The 22,596-nt window shown below is 42.5% G+C and overlaps 1 protein-coding gene and 1 long non-coding RNA gene across 9 annotated transcripts in view; one reads left to right on the top strand and one right to left on the bottom strand.

Moving 5' to 3' along the window:
• Positions 1-1,443, bottom strand: part of LOC110366316 (uncharacterized) — a 97,514-nt gene extending 96,071 nt beyond the window's left edge. For all 3 annotated transcript variants that reach the window (XR_010470261.1, XR_010470262.1, XR_010470260.1), the window contains exon 1: positions 1,285-1,443. This is a non-coding gene — a long non-coding RNA (uncharacterized LOC110366316). The remainder of the gene's footprint in view (positions 1-1,284) is intronic.
• The window catches only part of PHACTR1 (phosphatase and actin regulator 1), a 333,399-nt gene that overhangs the window by 36,429 nt on the left and 274,374 nt on the right, over positions 1-22,596 (top strand). For all 6 annotated transcript variants that reach the window (XM_065052406.1, XM_065052404.1, XM_065052402.1 and 3 more), the window contains exon 4: positions 1,263-1,409. In XM_065052406.1, coding sequence (XP_064908478.1) covers positions 1,263-1,409 — 147 coding nt within the window. The remainder of the gene's footprint in view (positions 1-1,262; positions 1,410-22,596) is intronic.

The raw sequence follows: 22,596 nt of genomic DNA, 5'->3' as shown, positions 1-22,596 counted from the left end.
AATGAGCAATGAGAGCTGTCCCACAGAGTTTAGACCAGCTGATGTTACTATTGCTGCCTACAAGTCACAAGGTCCTGGCATTCCCTGGCCCTTTTTCTTATTGAGGTTGACCAAAGCCAAAGATTTTGGAAGTACTGACAATTTAGTGACTTTAAGCAGACTGGGTTTTCTTTAAAAAGATCTGCATTAAATGGGAGGAACTAGTACTCTCACTAGCACATATTTGACTTGTTTAACTATTACTTTATACAGTAATTTTGTGTTATCCAGATTAAAAAAAAAAAAAAAAATCTTTTTGTAATACAATAACATCTAGAGGTCTCATCCAAAATTGGTGTCCTAACGTGGCAAGCAGCCTACAAGCACATGGTAAGAAATGACATCTATGTAATCAGCTTATTATTAAATAGGGAAGACAGAATAGGGGAGAAGCAGCAAAACATCGCCAGCTTCCAGCTGGAGGATGGAGCAAATGATTTTTGTCCATGGTCCCATTTTTTTCAAAGACCCACCAAAATAACTTATGAATACAAATTCCAGTCTTCAAGCGATGGCCAGTTTTAAACATTGAGTGCAGGCTCCTCAGTCCCCTTGGCATTTCGAAGTCCTTGGCCTGGTGCACAATTCTGGTTTACTTAATGGCTTTGCTCAAGCAAAAAGGAGAAGGAATTGAAGGGATGAGCCCTCAGACTTCCCACCAAGTCTCTGCAGCCATGCTTTGAGCTTAAGTAGCCTCAGAGATCAGTTCAAAGACCAGGGTAGAGGGGCCCAGGCCCGCTGTGGGCAGGCACCTCGGCCAGCCAGGGCAAGGGCAGCGTGTGGCACCCCTACCAGCCGGAGGCGGCTCGGGGGAGAGGGGCTTCACCTCAGCCGGGAGCAACCCCCTGGGAGCGGGAAACCACCTCAACCGGGACCCTGCATCGGGGGAAGGGGTGTGGGCGGCCAGTCCCCGGGGCTGGGGGACACCCGGGGGTGTCACCGCTCCGATCCCCCAGAGCGACGCTCACCGCCCTGAGGCGGGCGGGACACTGCCGGCGGAGGCGCTGCTGGCCGGTGGGGGCAGCGGGCAGGGCCACCGCGGCCGCTCCCGTCCGCAGATCCTTGACGGGTTTTCCCTGTCTCTCTCTCTCTCTCGCTCTCTCCCTCCCTCCGCTCCTTTCTCCCTTTCCCTCTCTCCTTCCCCTTCCTCCCCTCCCCCGTCTCCCTCCCCGCCCGCCCCCTCCTCGCCCGGCCGCCCCGCGCCGCCGACTCGCCCTCGCCAGCTCGCCGGGCCACGCTGCTCACCGTGCCCACATTAATGGCGGCATCTTCCGAGGAGGACATCGACCGCAGACCCATCCGCCGCGTCCGCTCCAAGAGCGACACCCCCTACCTCGCCGAGGCCCGCATCTCCTTCAACCTAGACGCAGGTGAGAGGTGGCCCGGTACGGTGCAGGGGGGTCGGCCCGCCTCGCCCACGGCTGCCCCTGGACCGGCAGCGGCTCCCCCCGCGGCCGGGCAGGCAGGGAGGGAAGGGGCTGCCCCCGGCGCCGCGGCCTCCGCTCCCCCGCTGGCGCCGGAGGGCTCCCCGGGCGCCGCCACCCGGCCCTGCCCTGCCGCCTGCTGCTTCGCACCTCCCCAGCTCCCCTCACCCTGCTCCTCTGGCCCGCCCCGCCAGGTGCCGGCTTCCCTTCTCTGTTGGGCCCCTCAAATCCTCCCCTCTCCCAGCCCGGCGTCCTCGCAGCCCGCAGAGTGTGGTAGCACTTCCCCACAAGACTTGTGCACTGTCCCTCCTCCCCAGGCTCCTCTGGCATCCCTCCTGGAGACGGGACACTTGGTGTTTTGCAAGTCTCTGCCCCTCTCACTCTCTGCCTACTGGCCCTGATGGGTTTGTGCCTCAAAACTGCAAGGAAACTTGTGCCTCTGTTGTCCACTTTTTCTCAGTCTCGTGAGGTCCCCCCTTGTCACAGCATTGCTTTTCATGACTCAACGGGTGTGCAGACCAATGCCTTCTACCAACACACTGCCAGCTCCCTACATTCACCTCCTTCTGCCTGTTATCGGGTTGAGCCTCCTGCAGGTCCCTACCTGACCTTTCCATCCCCCTCCTCCACTGCCTCTCCTTCCTCTCTGTCACCTCTTCCTCATGGCTCCCTTGAGATTTTGGTTCTCCTCTTCAGTTCATCCTGCACATGGTGACTATCCTGCTTCTTTCCTTCTAGGCCTGTGGTTTGCCTTCCTTCCCTAACCTTTTCTTTTCTATGTGGGCTCTGTCAACAGTAAACTACACCAGAGGTTACGTGCTCTCAAAAACCAAGGAGAAAGAACATTATTTCTGTTGGTTCTCCACACCAAACCAGATTTCCTCTGTCTGTGGGGGGGTGCATGAGGGAGGATCTGTAGCCAGGAAGCTGGACTGCAGCCTCCCTCATGTCCCAGCAGCAGCGCACAAAATGACCCATCTGCATTAATAGTCTTTGATGCTGAGCCTGTCAGCTCACTGCCAGCTGTAAAGGGAAAAGAGCTGCCTCAGAGTTGCTGCTTGCCATGCTGCAGGCTTCCCCCAGCCCTCCTCCTCCTTTCAGCTGGCAGAAAGTTTAAGATCGCAGAGTTGCATTTTCTCCTCCATTTGGGGATGGTAAGGATTCCTCTCCCCCTCCTGTTATGCCTGCTGTAATTACACCCTTGGTAATGGCTAATACACAGTTTGGTTTTACCACTGGCAGAAGGGTTGGCTACATTGTGCAGTGGGGCATTATTTTGTTCTGATCATGACTTCTCAAAAATTACCTAGGCATAGGTAAGTTTGGTGGCATTTCAGGGCACAGGCTGGATGACAGTGCCAAATACTAGGTTTCAGCTCTAAAGAACTGGGTGTGAAAATGGAAAGAGCATCACTGTGCATAAGGTGTAAATAAGAAGAGGCTGTGTATGGTTATTTGGCTGCTAAAACAACCCTATGTTGACTTGTGCTGCCACAGGTAAATGTTATGTCATGTAGTTATAAATAGATAAACCAGTTAAGAGCAAGGCACCTTCAGGTCACCTGGTGCCTCATATCTCTGTGCTGAGCTAGGCATACTATCTTTGCTACAAGTCCCAGAGGATGTGCAAGTCTCTAGGTATCTATTTTCCACAATCCACTGAAAAAACGGATAATTACACTTAGCTTCTTTCTGTTCCTCCCCTCTCCCCTGCTCTCTTTAATTTATGTTTTTACTTTCCAACCTGGGAATAGAATTACTTTAAAAGAAACAATTAAAAGAAACAGTACTGGTGTATCAAGAAATCTAAATGAAAAATGTTGTAAGTAGTGCAAGTATGTGTTTTCATTAATCCATATGACAGTGAGTAGTTCTGAGCTTTAAAAAGAAAAATAAATTGCTTAGCAACCAGTATTGAGTGAGTACGCCAAAAAGCAAGTGAAACGTGCCAGTGATACTCATTTAATTTGTGAGTTGTTTGGTTTACTCTTCTGTTTGCTCAGAAAGCACAAACCAAGCAGCCTAGATATAAGAACTCTCTATTCCAAGGAAACAGCTGTTAGGAAATATGTGTAGCCACTTCTGCTCATACTTGATAATGCTGCATGGTGCAGGGTTTGCTTTTGAAACTTGTTATTTATGAGGTGCAATGTTCTTGAATTTATTTTTCGGGCGGTATGTGTGAAAACCAAACAAACACCACAAAACGCCTTGGTTCTAAACGTACCTGTTTTCCATGTGCAGTTTTTCGTTGTCAGTGATGTTACTGATGTCCCACGGCGGGTTGCAGGCACCTCTTAGTGTCTCAGGCGGGGCGCGGCAGGGGGCGGGGTGGGGGCGGGGCCGGGGAGCCCGCGGGTGCTGTCCACCCCCACCTGGTGCTGAAGCGCCGGCCCGGGCTGGACGCGATCGCTGACCGCGGTAGCTGAGCGCTCCACCCGCGGGTGGAAACGGCGTCTGCCGCCGTGTCTTGTTCTCCCGCTCTGTCCGTGTGTTGGCAGGGCACAGGAGTGCACAAAGTGTGTGTATTTCTTGGCCTGTGCAGGGAGAAGGTGGCAGAAAGGAAGTAATGCTCTTTCCTCAACCCACTGATGCAGTCGAAAGTGATGCTTAAGGTGCAGGAAATAACCTCTTCCATACGTGCTTATCACTTTGCTTTCCACTTAGTAAATTCCAGAGCTACAGCTGCTGCTCAACCACTGCTTACAGAGCTAATTTTCCTGCAGCTGCTACAAGTCAAGCTGCCTTCCTCAGTCATTGTCTTCTGTCAGGACATGGTCAGGGCTTGGATGCAGCTTGCAGCTGCTTTGCTGTGTTGGATCTTAAAATCCACTTTTATTAATGAAACATAAGCAGATGCAGTGAATACTGCTCTTCTCCACTCTTAATTACAACCACTAGTTAAGAACTAACAGGTTTTTATCTACTTCGGCTGTAAGTTATAATTATACTATTACTGCTGTTATCTGTATTGTTGAACAACTGAGAGATTGCATACACAGAGTCAATTATACAATTTGGGTATAGCACAGATTTGGTCTGGATTGTAATAAACCCCACTATTTATAAGTGATTAGTAGTACAACTTCTACCTGCCCTTCTCTTTTGATTATACTAACAGTTCTGCTTTGTTTGATTTTTCAAAATATACTTGGTTATTATGTTTGTTTCTAAATATTGGTCAATTTACAATTATTACCTACCATGAGTTAACAAATGCTGTTCAATTGGTTGTCCCTGGTATGTATTTCTTCCTGCTGTTCCCATACTGGTTAAAATACAAAGCTGTTTTCCAAATGCAGGGTTATTCTCCCTACTGTTATACATATGCAAATGCTATTAATCTGAGTTATGAGCTCATATCAAGAGGGTAATGTTTCCCAAAGGATTTAAATTACCTCTTCTGCCAAAATTAATGTAGCTACACAACATCATAAAACTATAGACAGATATGAATTCCTTTTGCATATTTGATACTAAATCAGCCTGCATACAGAAATGAATTCTTTAATTTTCTGAAAGACTTCCTCCAGTGTGACACTAGAGGAATGTGGAATGTGCTCTCACTGTCAGGTGGTGATCTTTTGTTTATCATGATTAGCAATCGGCATTGCTCCATCTCTTAACCTAGATCTTTGGCTTTTTGTACACATCTTCCTAAAAGCAGTTTTCAAATTGTCTTTCTAACTTTCTCATTCAGGCATCTAAATGCTAATCCCAAATTACTTCTGAAAACTTGGGCCTCCATCTGTGACAGTTGTCCAATAGCATAATCTCTTTCTTGGTCCTGTGCCAGCTGACAATTTCAAATATTTTTGCAGGTTTTGACTGATTTCAGTTCTTCCTGTTGCAAAATATTATACTTTTAAAATGGCAAAGCATGGTAGGTAGCTTTCAAGATGACAAATTAGCAGAGGTGATGACTGATAAGGAAATGGACCACTTAAAAATCTCACTAAATGATCCAAGATGTGTGAGCTTCTCTTCTGCCTCCCCCTCCAAGTGACTGCTTGGGAAATCCCTGTCAGAATTTTACCAGTGTTTGTTAGGGGAGGGGGGACTACCACGTTGAGTCAATCTGAGCAGATTCTCTTTTAGCCCTTCAAGTGTCAGCCACTATTGAAGGTACTTCTATGTACAGACAGATACTCCTTCCTAGCTGAAAAAGAGTAAGCCTTGTGCTGCAATCCTTTGCAAAGTTGTTTCTAGCAGACTGGCTTCTTGTGAAGTGGTGCAAGAAGTCGTCTTCATCTCAGCTGCCGTGGGACCTTCCCGAGGTTGTTCAGAGAAGTCATCAAGTGTCAGTCCTTGTTTGAACAAGGCTGATTGTCTGCTTAGAATTTAATTCAGGGATGGAGACTTGGGGAGAAAGCAAGCCAATGCCTTGGAGAAGGTGTAAGGTAGAATGACTGTGGTGGCTGTACTAGGCATCAGCAATGAGGGGCTGTTCCTTCAGAAATAATACATTTTGCTTCCATGCTGTGAAATGAGGGGAGGGAAGCTTTTGAATGTCAATATATCTTGCCCTCCCCAACTTAAAAGCGTGCATCAGTGGTGAAGTTGAACAGAAGCCTGTGGCCTGAGGGGTGCAGGAACTGGGCTCTGAAGGTGGGGAGAGAGAGGCAGTGACAGAGTGGACCCGATCAGGATGGCGCAGCCTGCGTGAGCTGTGGAGCCCAGCTGGCTCACTCAGCCCCGAGGCACAGCACAGATTTCAAGTACACTGAAGTCACTCAGTGATCTCACTGAAGAGGCTGGATCCTCAAGTGATGTAAGTCGTTTCCTGACTTCAGCCAGGGATCTGGGCCAGGCTGTCGAAATATACATCTCTGCTTCCCTTCAATGATGAAAGATGTGTTTTATCTCTTTGAAGTATGGAGCCACATGTTCTCCTGGATTGTGTTCTGGGAAAGCAAAGCTGAGAGGGAAAGAACGGAGTGACTGCACAGTTTTGCCTTGTGTACAGAAGAAAGGTCCTTGTGTCTAGAAAGGCAAGTGAACTTGGTACCATTCACTCTTCTTAAGCAGTGGCAAATAACTCACATTGGGGAGAGGAAAAAAAACCACAGCAGCCTGTGTTAGTGCTGCTGCAAGCAGAATTAATTCACAGGGTGTAAAGAGGGAGGAGGATCCTGGCAGAAACTGCTGAATGGCTGAGACAAATGTTTAGCAAGCTGGGAAATGTTCACAGTCGGCTGTTTCTGTGATGCAGAGCTGGTGGGGGAAAGCCAGGACACACAGGGTGACTGTTGGTTTCATACACGGAACTTTCCCAGTCTGAACTGGGCACAAAGTTGAAATAGAAAGCTTCTTCCATATTCACTGACCTGGCACCCTCCACATTCCATTGTATAGCTTTAGAGCTGTGCTGAATACTTTTCGGAGAGTTAAAATGATGTATGATTTTCCTTTCTACTGGAAAGATAATGTCGTGTGTTTTAGCCTCATATGTGTTGATTTGTCTAGAAGGATATGTTACATTTTTCTGCAGTGATTAAGGAGGAGGTTGTGCACTTTATTTTGTCACTGTGTGAAATAAGAAAGCATATTTATACAGCTCACTGAGATGGGTAAATTCTAAATAGGTGAAAATAAAGTGAAATGACTTGACTGGATTTTCTGCAGGAAATCTACATCCCATCCATATTTAATTTTCTCTAAAACCCACCATTTGATTTAAAAATCTGTTTTGAAGTTTCTGAGTTTGCCCCTGGTCATGCTTACATATGATTTAGTACACTAACCTTATTAATAATCTCGGCAGTCATTTGAAATGTTATCGCATTTTGAGTTGTGTTTTTTCTTTCCTGTTTATCCAGCATATGTTTGTGTATATCCATAATAAAATATTCTGCATGGTTTCATGATTAGAATAAATAATCCCTAAAATTATATAAGAATTTAAACTACTTTGGATTTATGGAGCTCACAGATTAGAAATGATGTTGAAGGGGTAATATGAAGGGCATATATGTATTTTTAAAAATACTTTCAAATTATGGTGGCTCTAAGGTTTCAGGTAGAAAAGATTTGGCTCGGGAGAATGGGAGAGAAAGAAATATGCAGTAGTAGGCTTTCTAATATGTGTGGGAGGTTTTATTTCTTTCTGGAGAAAGATTAGTAAAAATGCATGCTTGGAAAAATTCCACTTTCTCTCTCTGCTCTAATCACTCCCTCAGATTATTGTCATGGAGATCCTCTCATACTTTGGAAGCCAAATCACCGGTTTTGGCAAAGCATTGCTTAGTACCTTTGTAAAAGGACCTAAAGGACTGGCCTCTTTTGCGATCAGGCTTTGCCTTACCAAAAACTTGTGTCTGCACTTTAATCAAATGATGACACTTAGTCTTAACACTGTAGCTAGAGATCAGATTTGTGCCCATCGCTCATTTCATGGCTGTTTTCCAACCCCGGGAGCATGAGTGCACATGCCAGGAAAAAAGAGCCTCCAAACTGAACATCATCCACCATGGGGCAAGAAAAACATCATGAGAGAAAACCAGCCCTTGCCAGGGGTAAGTGGAAGTGCCTCTGTATCAGCATTGTATGCTCCAGATAAACAGTCTGCTTTGAGGGAAGTGAGGTTTTAACTCTTGTGCTTTGCTTTGGAGACATTTGGTTTAAAGCCATGGCCTTCAGTGAATGCCCGATGGGAGTAAGTTTACAGGTTCTCCAAGTCCTGTAAAGGGGAGAGGTGCCCCTGCTGTTATCCAAAAGGATTTGTTGGTGCAGGCTGTAGTTAACAAGTTTAACTGGGGACAATTTGAAGGGACAGGCATAGTTAGTCAAAATGATGGAACCGGCAAGAGGAAAATGATACAAGATCCATTTCTCTGAATGTGTTGGTGGAATTGGCTGAAAAAAAAAAAAAAAAAAAAAAAAAAAAAGCTCTGCTATTTTAATATTACTTGTGCACATGTGCATCACCTTTCTGTGTCAGGGGGACAACTGATATGCTGCTGTGGAACAACCATGACAGGAGACAGAAAGAAGGAAGGGACATGTTTGCTTTGGGATCGGAATATGCAGAACTCATGCTTTATACAGCTGTCTGCAGCACATGTGATTTTAAGGCTGCTCTAGTGCTTTGTTGCTAAGCTGGTTCTTCAAGAAAACTCATGTGGCAGAATTTGCCTGAGTAAGAAATTATCTCTGTATTTGTCTTTTGATTGATGAGTTTGTTGGGTTAACACAACTAAGTTTATTCCAGCAAGCTGGGACCCTGCAAAATCTTCTTATTTTTCTTATTTCATCAGGAACCAGAGTTTTCTTCTTGGAACTAGGTCTTCAAGGAAAATACTTTTTGCCAAAACTTCAGATAAAATTGTCAGAACTGGCAACCCTGTTCAGAATTATTAGCTGTAAAATTTAGTAAAAAGAAAGGGCCTAATTCTCAGTAACAGGTATAATTAGCTTTAATGCTTAATTACTCTGAGTCAGCTAATTGGTTTCATTGGGACTACTCATAGTAATACTCACAGCTAGGCATGTAAGTGCCTTCAGAATCTGAAAGTTTTTGAGTTTTTGCAATATGACAAAAGTCATTAGTGCAGAAAGAATGTCCTGGGCTGTCTGCTTTCAGATAATATAAAATGTCAATGCTAATGAAATATGGTGTTATTAGCAGTTGTTTCTTGTGCTTAAACTTTAGACCAGTGTGGAATATTATACTTCTGTAGCAAAATAAAACTTGGCTGCACTCACACTTTATGATGAATATTCATGACAATGTATCTCATGTGGATAAGCTGCAAAAAGTGTCAGTTCTAACATTTGAATTATATTAATGTACTTGACATTGTAATACAATTGGTTCATACAGTCAACTAAAAATGTTTCCTTCATTCAGAATATATTTAGGGTAAAATTATAACCATGCATTAACCATTTATAATCATGCAATTCTGTTACCTTTACTTAGAATTCATTTGTGGTATAGTTTTACATGGCTATGCTGTGGCTATAGCTTGACCCTTAGTACATGGCTGCCTTCCCTGGGTTTTGCTGCGGAGCCAATGTTACTGAATATTTGAAAGAAAATAATTATTGACTTTGCTGCGGACTTTGTAATAATTTTGCTATCTTGAAATTACAATTCAGTCCATAAGAAACAAAATGAAGATGACGTCCAAAGAAGAATTTAAATGGGTAGCAAATTCAGCAAGAAAATAGGGAGGCGGGGTTGAAAAATTAAATGCCTGTGTTTCTTCTGCACTCCAGTCACTATGGTTTCATTCTGGTTATGAAGTACATAAGACAGAGGGGAAGTATGTGACAAAGTGTTTGCGTGATGAAATACTGTATGGACATATGCCATTTTAACTACGATGAATAACAACTGCAGCGCATATTTCAGTTAATCAGAAATTCCTTGCTATGCATAATTTATGGTGCAATAATCATTTTTACTGTTAGTGCCTACAGTAGTTGGACAGACAGACATCTGGTTAATAGTTTAGAAGCAAATTAAATACTTGATGCATTATTAAAATGGAAGAGAAATTTCATCAATTCTAGATCTAATTCTTTGCTAGAGTGTTGGAGATAGTTGACGCCTGATGCAAGCTTGATGCCCCAAACTGGGGAGGTCCTGTTTTGATTGTGGCACTTGTGTGTCCTTATTTCTGTTGTGTAGGTAAAAGGGTGATGAGGGGTAAGGAGCCTGCTGGTGGTTAGATTTGAGCACTGACTGTGGCACATGTCCTTGGGAAAAATGTTCCTATGTTCCCTCAGTCAGTCAAGTGTTACAACAGCGCTAAGCTATCGTAAATAGCCTTAAGTTAAAAGAGTATGTCTTCAGCTAGTCCCATTTTGCTACAGCTTTGCACTAAGCCATAGGAATCTCTCTCAGAACAGAAAACATCCCCCCTGTTAGGATGAAATGAGAAATTAATAGTCAAATTGCAGTATTCATTGAGAAAGAAATTATTCCCATCTGACATTTGTAATGGTCCTTTGTTTTCCTTGCTGAGATCACGATAGCACAGTTTTCAGACATATATATTTTTTTTCCCTTCGGCTTAATTCTTTGTTTTCTTGTACTAGAGAAGTGCTAGAAACAGAGACCTTGATGTGGCTGCGCTTGACGCACGAGGCATCCACGGCGTTTGGAAAAGAATGGCTCTTCCCTGTGCTCGGCCTCGGCTGTGGGAGCCCGTAGGCGCAGAGGTCATGTTGTGCAGAGCGCTGGTGAGGGGGTCTGCACTTGAAGATCTCACCACATGCTCTCAGCTTCTGCCTTCTCTGGGGGGGTGTTGTTGTTGTTGTTGCTGGCATCTCTCTTTTCCTGACGCCTTTTCCATTCTCCTGCGTGTATCAGGTCTGTGTGTGCTGGCAGCAGCGATGTGTTGGCCTGCAGTTTCTCAAAGGTTGTCACTACTGAGTTGGGAGGGTTGCCGTACCAGTATTTTAAGCCTCAAGTTGGGAGACTATGGCTTTAAATGATCACCCTGTATCCTTAGGACATCTGACAAAGAACTTTGTCATCTACACGGTGCTTCCATGAACCCAGGCAAGGCAATCATTCCCCAGAGCGATGACCTGCTTTCTGCTTAGTGACTGCTCTTTGGGTCATTATAGGTAAAGGTGGTTTATTGAAAATACTGAGGTGGAGAGTTAGGAATAAACTGCATTAAGCTGCTAATGAGCAGTCACTGTTTATATTTAAAGCAATTCAGCATGTATATCCATTCATGAACACTTTAATTCTGTCTTATCACCTTGTTTGTTCATCATTGCTTATGACTTGCACTACATGTGAAGGCTCTTTTTAGGTTTTACTGATGTGAATAATGTTCTCCAAAAAAACCGTAGAAGTTTGTTTCAGAACTATCACAATTACTTACTAGGTGGGAAAAGCCTAAAACTGATCATTTTAATTTTCTCTGTATGGAAGCATGCCAAAATTTTTGAACCATTTCAAAACTAATAATTAAAAATTAACTGGGGTTAACTAATAACCTGTAAAGGAATAGCCTTTAATTAAAAGACAAAAATAAATCAATAAGGCTTGATTTTTAACTTAGTCTTATCTCAAGACTTGGAAGAACAAACCATTATGTGAGATAGATTTAATAAGATTGCTTGAAATAATAATTACAGAGACAAATTAATTTATAAATGTTAATTTTTAAAGAAAACAAGGTAGGCATCACTGAATAATCTTGGAGTCTAACCTTGCAAGCTTTCCCCTTTCCAAGCAGCATGTGTAACAGCTCTTTCAGTGTTAAAGGAGACCCAAGGGGAGAGTGGCAAAAATGTTTGGTCAGGAAATACAATTACACAGATGGAATATAGCTTTTTGTTAGCGGGCTTCATGACATAATAGTAGGAAACCAGGGCAAAGAGTCACCAAGATTAAGGCAATGTAGGGCACGTGATGTCATTAAAACATGGCAGGGCTCGTTGGACCTCGCTGCCAACTGTTGATGCTGCCCTTGGCAGCAGAACCATGATCTTAGTAGGTATGATATATACACACCTGAGTGGCTGTATATGTACCTAGAGATACGTGTCAACAGCCCAAGGAGCATGCAGGGACCATCTGTTAACCAGTGTGAGTTTAAACAGCTTCAAGTGGGCAGCAGAAGGATCGCTCCGAAAGCGGTGCGCTTGTTCTTTCAATTACCCAAGTCAGTGGCAGGTAGACAGGTCAGGAGCGGTGGTAGATGCTCCTTCCTTCATCAGAGCTGTCTTGGGTAATGTTTCTGTCTGTGGCTTCTGGCAATGCTTAGGGATATTTGTAGCCAGTGGCAGTTTAAAGTAGTGCCTCCTATTGAGAGGGACCAAAATGTGGGACTTGCTTGCTTATCTTTTTGGAGATACATCCTGCTTTTAAACTTCTTTCTTCCCTCTCCCAGCTAGATAAAACATCATATCAGTTATATGTCAGTGTGGTGAATAAGGAGGCACTTAGCTTTCATTATAACTCATAACAGAAAGAAAAATATTACAGTCAGCAGGAGACAGAGGAATATACTGAAGAAGTGGACATGGTGACAGTATTAGCCACAGTGAAATCCAGAGTTGTTTTAGCAAAACATCTGACCTACCATAAAACTTTCAGTTGCTACATTGGAACACATTTGATCTTGTTTGTTCACTTAAGTGAAACTTTGGGATTAGGTTTATGTGTGCAATACAGCTTTAGTGTACCACAGCCACTAGTGTACATCCAGCTTCCCTTGTTGAATAGTATGTTGTGGATGGTTTGCCTTTGTTATCCCTTTTAGGATTTTACACTGAATTTAAGGTGGAGTTTTAAAGTGGATTAAGGAAGGAGATGTAGATTGGATCTTGAAGAAGGTATTCACAGTAGCTTAGATCAATGGTATATAAAGGTGCCCCTTACCTATTTGTTTTATTGGGCAGGAGGGGTGTTATTACTGCTGCTCACAGTGTGGCCCCTTAACTAATATGCCATTCAGTGAACACAAGAACATATCTGTTGTCCCTCCCCTATCTTCAAACGTGCGCTAGAGACTCCAGGGTAAGTCATCTCCAGCCTCCACGTATGTCCTTTCCATGAGGAGGATGCTCAGAAGACCTAGAAATCATACAGAAAGAAAGGATTAGAGTGACGGAGAGAAGACCTGTATTGTGTCATTATCCAATCACAGTGGCCTTAATAGGTGAGCTTGATAATTGTTATTTGCTAACAATTTTCCCTCTCCAAATTTTGCGAGGGATCAAGACATTTTCTGGGAAGAATTGGTTTGTGTGATGTGAGGTGAAGAATGGCCAAAGTGGATTCAGTTATTAAGACGTATTTCTTTCCCAGAAAAGAAGATTGTTGAACTGAAGAAAGATGTTTCTCTCTGCTAGAATTGAATGTGCTGTTGTTTGGTTTGGGTTGGGTTTTTTTCTCTGCTTATTGGGTTTTAGAGGACTGTATTTTTAAAATTTAATATCTCACATTACTTCCCATAGAACATCACCAAAACAGTTTCTGTAAATTTCTGTGCACGGTTTCTTATGTGAGCCAAAGACATTTTTTCTTGCTAGATCTTTTGTACGTTGTGGCACCACTGCACAGGTATTTATGTGCATCCTTAAAAGTTTTTATTCTCATAAACTAAACTAAACCTTGCATGCTAACCACTTTCTTCTGATGAAGTCCTCTTATGCTTTTCCATTCAGAATACCCTTCCTTAATTCTGTGCCATTCTGTGTGGTAAGGGGGTTGCTCTCTCTGAACGACTTGTCCTCCCTTCTGAAGTCTGGGGAACAGTTATTTGTAACAGAGCTTCTCTGTATTGTTCTTCGTATTGGCTAAGTGACTATAAAAGCCAATAAAGGTTCTTTTCCAACCCTTTACCTACTGACTCAACAGCACCCTGAAACCACTTTGGCCTCAGAGCAAAGGATTAAGTGTACATCTCATGCAGAGAAGCTTCTCGTGTCATTGCAGTACCTTGTTGCTGCACTTGGACGATTTGTCCTGTAAGAATTACATCAATGTGTTTACTGTAATGTGCACTTCCCCTTAGAAACATTTTCTGGTAGCTTCAAAATTAAGTAAAAATTTTTTTCAGGCTGCTTTCTATTCCCTCTTCCCTTGGGAAAAGGATAAAAAATATGAGCAAATAAGCTTCCTTTTGGTGCAGTTTTGGAGCAGTTCAGTGTGGCTTGAAAACAAATGAAAAATGTTCAGAAAAATAGGTCTGACTGATTTCCTGTTCATTTAAATTATGTGTCTATCCAAAGGCCCTCTTATATAATAGGATTTTTGGTCCCAAATGGTTAAGAAATAGTTATCTGAAGCTCTGCTTACTTTTTACCCTGTATCAGAATGAGTTTCCCAAAATAACCTTTAAAGGGTTGCAGGGTAATTAAGGCTCACTGATACAATGGTAACTACATGTTATATTTAATTAGCCTCTCTGTAAGGTAGAATTTCTGCATTGTATTTGAAATGCCCTTTGAGGAAGACAATGAAATATGTCTTAAAGGAGCTTTAGTGTGATGATCAGAGTGGTTAGTACTTACATTTGCTGCAAAGTGAGCTTATATTACAGACTAATACAGCTTCTGATAGGTCGCCATTACAGCATTCTTCTTTAAATAAATAAATACATATTCTATTTCAGTTCTGTAATTAGCCGTGGGAAAGACAGAACTACTGTCTCACAATGATGCTGCCTTCCCTAGCCACCTCCAGCTTTGGCTTATCGTGACGGTGGAAGGACCCAGTTCAGGAAAGCACCGATGCATCTAGGTTCATCATTAGCAAACATCAGAAGTTTGTTCCTGAATTGGTCTCTAAGCTGCAAATGAAAATCTGCTCTGTGGAGATCATCTCCTCAGCACCTTCTCTTTTTTGTGTTTGTTTCAGAAAAGAGATAGGAAACCAGCACCAGTCCCAAATAAAAGTGTTGGCAGGAGGTGAGGCAGGTGAGGTTCTTCTCATATATTCCCATTAGGGAGGACTCTTGCATTGTCTTGGGCGGCACAGCATGGACCCCGAGGTGCTGGCACCCCTCTTCAGAACTGGTTGTAGTTCTGCAAAGTGTTGTGTTCAGAACCAGGCTGTGCCCATGCCAGCAGAGTGCAGGGAACAGACACTGGAGACAAAGGGGAAGACCTCGGCGCATGAAGTGGTTTCTGCTGCCCTCACTCATAACTGTTCTTCAGAACCTCATCCTTCCCCTTTTTACACACTCAGTTTCAACTGGACCAAGTTGGGTTTGGTAGCCTCTTGGAAATCAAGGCCACAGATGCGCATGTCAGATGTGCACCCCTATATGCAGCCAGGGTGTATCTGGAGCATGCCCCAACTTTTAAGAATGCAGGAGTGTTCCCCTGGTCCCTAATCACAGTATGCCATTAATTTATGCATAGCCTCGTCCATCCCACTTGGGCTGCTGGCCCACACAGCCTCACAACATCTCTCGAGGTTTATGGTTGCCAGATGTGCTGGGCTGCTTGTGATTTCTACCCAAACACAGTTTCTCTGTGGGGAAGAAAAAATCCAAGTCTGCCAAACATCTGCCAGGGATTTCCAGATCTGAAGCAACCCAGTCAGAGCAGTAGTACAAGCCTGTTTCTGGATGCTTGTAAGTCTGTGTACTTTTCTCTTTGTTCAAAGAGCATCTCCACAGAGCGCACACAGCCAACCTGACACATCCTAGAGATGTATTTATTTCTATCTAGGAGAAACTATATCCCAGGCAAAGCTACCCGCTGCAGGCTTACTACTGTCCTCAGGATGCCCTCTGGAAAGTAATCTGCAACTGACCTCATGGTGCTTGCTCTAGAAGGAGGCTTTTCTGGCCTGATGAGGATACTGATGTCCTGTATACTTAGTTGTACTAGTACACTAGTGCATCTGCGAGGTGGAAAAAACCCACCAACTTTCCAGTGTTTCTCATCCTAGAGGTGCCAGCAGGTAAGTATTAATTGATTATATTGAACTATTAGTAGACACTGCTGAGCCAGATGGGTCTTCTGTTAATACAGAGGAACTGGTGCACTGAATCAGTTTTGAGGTCTTGTTCTCTTTGGTCATGCTCATCAGAGGGTCAGAGAAATAGTAGGCGAACATAATCTCCATTTATGTAAGTCATAGAAGCAGCTTCATTTTGGTCTTTCGGAGTACAGGGTGATTTTTTCATTGCTAATTCACATCTTTATAACACAGAGTCTTACGCATTCGCAGAGGGGAGCAAGAGAAATGGATGTAGCAGCTCGCAGGTGGGTCCATTTCACTGGGCATATCAAAAGCCTCGAAGTTTAAACCTGTACGGGAGGGCGCACAGTTTGAAGTCTCCTAAGCCAGGCTTACCAGGCAGTGGCAACAGTGATGGATTCCATTTTCACTAGTTCTGTGTTTTTCAGAATAATGTGACCCATGTGATGTCAAAAATATCTGTAACCTCCTAGCAAGAAGCTTATTTGAAATAAATGCAAAGCTAGTGTGTTGGTTTTCTCCTGTTAGATGGTCAGTTTGCTACCCAGTACTTAGAAACTCTGTTCTAGCTTTAGTGTGGCAGAGAGCTTACTTTGGTGTATGGCCTTTGAAAATCTTACGAAAGTGCCTGTTCTACTCCCTAATTCAACATTGCTTTACACTGGGTGACCCGCATGTAGCTTTATTAATTGCATGTGTTTATGGAGGCATGCTACTGTCTTGAGGTTTTCAGCATGGCTACTTTTGACTTATGTGGCATAATTTGATAGAAAAACAGCAGAAAGTGTGGGAGTCATGGCTCATTCACAACCACTTCATGTCTGTTCACTGCCATGGATCTGAACTGGGATAGCTACGGGGACATGGACTTTGTGGGTAGAAGGACTTGGAGGGATGAGTTAGGCATCTAGTCCAAATGGTTGTGTCTCTGAAGGATTTGATGGAAAACCCAGGCTATGAAATATGGAATATCTTCTGTCTTAAGCCTCTTCACTGTTCAAACTGCACTTTCAAAGCTTTTAGGCTCCAAATATTAATGTACTTCCAAAACTGTATTTATTGGGGAAAAAAAAATATGATTGTAGGTCACGATTCCAGCAGGTTTTCTTTAAAATAGTAATAACTGTCAGATGATGCATTATCTGACAGATAATGGAGTAGCAGGGGGCTTAGTACTAGCATCTTAAATGCCAAAAAAAATGTAAAAGCCAAATGTTGTCACAAATACTCTGCATTCTGGAAAAACATGAAGGTGAAACTGGAGTTTCAAGCATAGCCTGCTCATTCAGGAACTCCTTTTTCACAGGCAGGGAGACTAGAGATAGTGGTGTGATGTGAAGGGTAAGGTGGTATTCCATCTAAAGAAGTATGATAAGATTCTAAACTTAAGTAATTATGAGTAATCAATAAATTACAAGCTTGTTTTTATTCTTTTTGTCCTTTTGACTACTTTTAAAGCTTTTAATGTGTTCCTGCTGTGGTATTAATGGAACAGCTTAGCATCTAGAGACCCAGTACAGTAATGAAAAGAAGAAAAAAAATATCACCTGTTACCATCAGATTTGTATTTTACAAGTCCTTGGTTTAATACAATGTGGACATTAAAAAAAAATAAAATCAAAACAGTTGTGTGGAGGAAGGGAGGGAGGGAGTAAAGCTCTCACCTAGAGCTGAGAACACACACTGAGGGCTTTTGTCCTGCTTTACTGCTGTTTTCTTAGAAAAAAACACAGGGGGAAAAAAAAAAATAAATATATATATATATAAAGGAGGAATTTTTGTATCTCTACTGCACAGACCGTTTTTTTATGGGTAATCCTCTAGATCTGAAGCTGTATGCTGACTCCAAAGGTGGCAGGTTCTGGGAAGCATCTGCTTGCTTAAGCAGCCATGGTTTCTTCAATGGGACTATACAGGTGAGACAGGGCTGCTGAACCAAACCCTGCCTTCAAGCCCAACTCTAAGGTACTGCTGTCCAGGCTTTGGAAGGTGGGGAGGGAAAGGCACTTTGCAGTGTGCCTCCTGGAGCAGAAGGCCACCGTTCCGTCTCTCTGCTTCACGGGACGGGAAAACCTGTTTTCCTCCTGTGGTCAGTCTGGGCCCCGCTGAGCAGTTGTCCTGCCAGGTGTCCAGCCCTGCGTGTCCAGCCAGGGCAGATGTCCAGCCCAAGGAGCATTGAGGTCATTTATGTGTCTCAGCGCCAGCCGTGCGCTACTCATGTGTCAGGGAAGAAACCTGCCCTTCAGGGCTTCCCTGCTGTGATGCCACTGTGCTGCTGCCAGTGTGGAGTTATCTCTTGAAGACACAAGAATATTTATCCCCCAGTATTTGTCTGAAAAGCACCAATACTTCCTTTCTTGTTTAGATCTGTGTCAACGAAAAGGAATGCCTGTGAGCTAAACTGTTGAAAACCCAGTGAGAGGGAGATGTAAATAATGTAAGCCCACTTGTTAAAATTACCTGTTTTTTTCCGCCCTCTGCCTTGCTAGTCTGTAGGTAACATTTGTTAGTGGGTGAGATGGTCAATAGATCTGGTTGGGCTTTTACTGAGTAATCCAGAATGGGGGATAGCAATGCATCAGTTGTACTCAAAGCTGAAAGAGGTTGAAGGTCGTGTTGCAGTCTGGTGTAAATACTGTCTCATGCATATCAGTGGCCCTTCTGAGCCCCACAGACTTTGGCATCAGCAGGATCCTGCTCTGGATTTCTCCTAAGTGCAGTTCTTAAGTAGTCTGCAGGGAGTTGTTTTACATTTTGGCAAGTTGAGTGACTGAAAATCCAGTAAGTGATCTTTATGAACATCATTTAAATTCCCTGTATTGCATTTAAATACTAATCCCTGGCCAGCACTGTGCTATTCTTTCTATTATACCTGCTAGTTCTCAGCTAGTGCATATATAGTTTCATGTTGCTTTGCCACCTTTCAGCTCTTTTACCTGGGGGCTAAGGCGCGAAACCTGAAGTGATGAAACCCCAACCACAAACATTCAGGTGCTGCTCTGCTGGACAAGGTCAGCGTAACGACAGGGTTGAAACAACGTGTTGATTCTTCTTACCGCAGAAGTCAGTGACCTTCTAGGAGAGCCCCAGTGTGCAAACGTAGATTTACGTTTTGGTGATTTTGTTGAGGATAATCTGAAGTTGGGAGTGAAAAACTGGATGTTCAAACCAGTCATAGTTCACCATCTCTCAGGCCAGTAGGGTTGCCAATGAAGAGTGCTGCCTTTATCTATATATCAGCAGCCTTGTGAATGAAATATGAGCATTTTCCCTAAGGAGCAGCTTAAAAAAACCTCGAAGGGGTAGGAGTATGCTGCATTCATTTGTAGGTAAGGGGATGTTTTGGGGTTTCTTTTAGTTTTGGTGGCATATGGTTTAGCTAAAACAAAAACATTGTGCTATTTCCTATGTGTCTTTACTACTTGGTAAAGTGTCACCTAATCATCCCTATACTTTATTAATTTCATGGTTTTCTTTTGATGCTGCTTCATAAGATCTCTAATGTTGGATTCAACTCCATTGTCATGGGAAAGTGACAAAAGAAACACAGAAATAATCTCTTAAATCTAGGATCTAGTCTGCTGATTCGCTGTATGGGTATACCCTGAGTATGTGAAAAAACATGCCCTTGTTCATACATTCACACCCCGCCGCCCCAGTCTAATGACCCTATTATTGAAGTGGCTTTTCTAGCCTTGACTGTAGTTCTTGAGAGATGCAGTTGCTGAGACATTGCTCCAGCTGGTCAGGGTTACTTCTGAAGGGCCCTTGCTAGACAGGGTTCACCTGCAGCTCAGTGTGATGTTCCAGCCTTGCATCATGGTGGAAGCTTGAGTCGCCTGTGTGGAGGGGTTTCCTCCCTTCTTGTCATTGTATGGTTGGTTTGGTTTGTTTTACTTAGGGCAGTATATAGACATGAGCTTTCAGGGAATTATTTTTCTTTCTAAGGGCTGGATTCTGGAAATCAGTACTAAAGCCAAGTGTCCTCTATGTCATCATTTTGATGGTGTAGAATTAATCAGATCTGGAAGTGTCCGAAATGGAAGAGAGTGTCATTTTTGGAGGACTATTATGGATATCTGAAGAGAAAACCTACTTGTCTTTACATGACCTCTTTTTATAAAAGTAATACTTTTATAAATTACCAAATGCAAACACTGTAGGTGCCACTATCTGCTGTAGGTATAGCAAATCCAATATTAATGAATGCCTGTGTGGCTATTCAATCAAATAACAAATTAGTAATGTATATAGTGTAATTGAACGTTTGTGGTAATGTTTACTGCTAATAATTTGTTCTGACAGTAAGCTCTGAAAATATCAACCTGAATATTTTCTGACAAAACTTTCCATGTGGCAAAACATAAATTTGCCTGTAGTTATTTAAAAATTGATGTGATGTCCTTGTGTGGCTTCCTGAAGCACAGTGTATTTTATGAGCCAGTCATCTAAAGAAAAAACAGATGCATCTCTAGTGAAATGAGTTTTAAGTGCCTTAGATACACTTATATTTCTTTATTTTTTAATGTTTGTTGGACCTCCAAGGATATCTTTGAATCCTGATGGGGTTTTGTTTGTTTGTTTGTTTTCTGTAATCTAGAATAATACAGAATACAGCTGGATTCTATGCATTCAGGTGGTTTTTAGAGTTCGATTTTCAAGGTAATTCAGTCTATAGGTAATCTTAAGGCCGACTACAGGTTGAAGAAGAAGATATGATAAAGTAAATGTTCCTTAGGTATCCTGTGTCCCTCCTGTCAAAATTGTATGATGCTGTCCAAGTCGTCAGTGGCGCTGCATCTCACTCTGGTTCACCTGTGGTGAATAGCAGCTGTAATGCTGTTTACTGACCATAGAGGAGTGTGGGCTTATTGTAGTCCTATTTTTAAAATATATTTCAGAGTTGTTCCACATGGGCCATCTGTATCGTGTTTGTTCTTGTTGGCTCACTTCTCACTTAAGCTTAAGAAGAGTTTCTGTGCTTTTTTGAGTAACTTTGCTGTGTTTTTCCCATTGTCCTTTAAATTCTCCAGTTTCTGGGTAGTAATGAATGTAGCTGTATGTTTTACACCTTTTCAGTAAAACAACTTGTCACATTTCCTAGAGGTTTCCCTGTTTGGTTACTGGAAATGTCAAAACAAACAAATAAACAAACTAACCCATAACAACCCTCCAAAACCAACCAAACAAGCAAACAAAAAATAAAACAAAAGCTCACCACTCTTTTGATCCAAGTTCTTTTGATGTGGAAGCTCAAATAAAAAGCACTCAAATGCTGACTAGAGCTTACATTTTGCCTGTTATTTTAATTGCTACAAATCAGTTGCACTTTAGTTATACTTGGGTCTCTTCCTATCAGATGGGTTCTCTCTTGCCTTAGAGAATACACTTAAATCGGTTCCTTTCTTCCTACAACAATAGCTTTTAAAAGTGTTTCATATATGATGCTGGAAATTTTAATTTAACGATTTTATTTTTTTAATCAAGATTTTGTTTTCTGAACAAACCGAGGAGGCTGTTTGCATTTGCATGTAAATGCAGCACACAGCTGTAATTTCAGTACATTTCGAAGCATAAGCTGTAGAAGCAACCTTTGAACAAGATTTAATAGGATGGGCAGATATGCTATTGGCAGAATATTTGAACTGATTCATAATCAGCCCATGGGTTTTTTTTTCATTTTTTATTCACACAAATTTAGATCTAGCATTATGTGTATTTATGTGTTATCTGTCAGGAAGGAGGTTCTGGAGGGTGGAAATGTCCCCAGGTATTGATTTACCCCAATGTCTTTTTTAAGATGCTTTTCTCAGTGTATGTATTTTTTTCTACAGCTGCTAGCACTGTAAACACAAATCTAAATACAAATTATTTTTTTTAATGGATATATGTAAATATAATAGTGTTCCTTAAGTCTAAGGAAAAGATCCAGCCAATGAATGCTGAAAAATAACACTGAGGCTCCCCCCATGGTCAGCAGAGAGGTCACGATTTCTCAAACGGTTCATTGGATTTCTTCCTGCAGAATCCCAGCCTTTATGCAGAGAAACTCCTTAATCTTTTGTTGAAGTGGCAGGAATTTCATGCTTTGGAAATGTACTTAATCAAGAAGTTTGCTTAGGCAGCTAAGGCTGTTAAATCTGTTCAGTTGGCTTGTGTTTCACAGACCTTGGGCAGCTCTGGATTCATCAAAACAAGATGCTTTGCAGTCTGATGTTACCAGTTTCTGGACTTGATCTCTTCTCCCTCTGCAGACTCTGTGACTTTCAGGTATTTTGAAAGCTTCTTGGTGATGGAAGTGGCTGTTCTTATGGTGTATTTTTTCATTATGGTGTTATACAAGTACTTTGCTGTGTTCCATGACTGGGTGTGAGACGTCTGTATTTTTAGCTGACATGGAAGGCTCAAAGTTGGCTAGCTTTAAAAATAATTCTTCTATACTTTCAGAAAATTGACTTCTGTGAAGCTGGCTTCCCTGTACTGCTTCTAAATCAGGGAGAAAAACTACTTTGCTCTTTCACAGATTGGTTAAAATTTATGAAAATTTTAGAATCACAAGAACTTCCATTGCTGCATGGCGGAAAAAGCAGAATAGCCAAAATAGGAAGAGGTCATAATGAAAAGCCTTTGACTTAGACTGCCGATTAACTGAAACTGAAAGCTGTTCCTGGCTTAAGATGTAATTTGACCAAAAGGTCATATCTGGTAAAGGCTGTTACTTGAGAG

The sequence above is a fragment of the Columba livia genome, chromosome 2 (assembly GCF_036013475.1).
Source record: "Columba livia isolate bColLiv1 breed racing homer chromosome 2, bColLiv1.pat.W.v2, whole genome shotgun sequence".
NCBI lineage: Eukaryota > Metazoa > Chordata > Aves > Columbiformes > Columbidae > Columba > Columba livia.
Note: the sequence above shows the minus strand (reverse complement) of the source record. Positions and strands in the feature narration are given on the sequence as shown.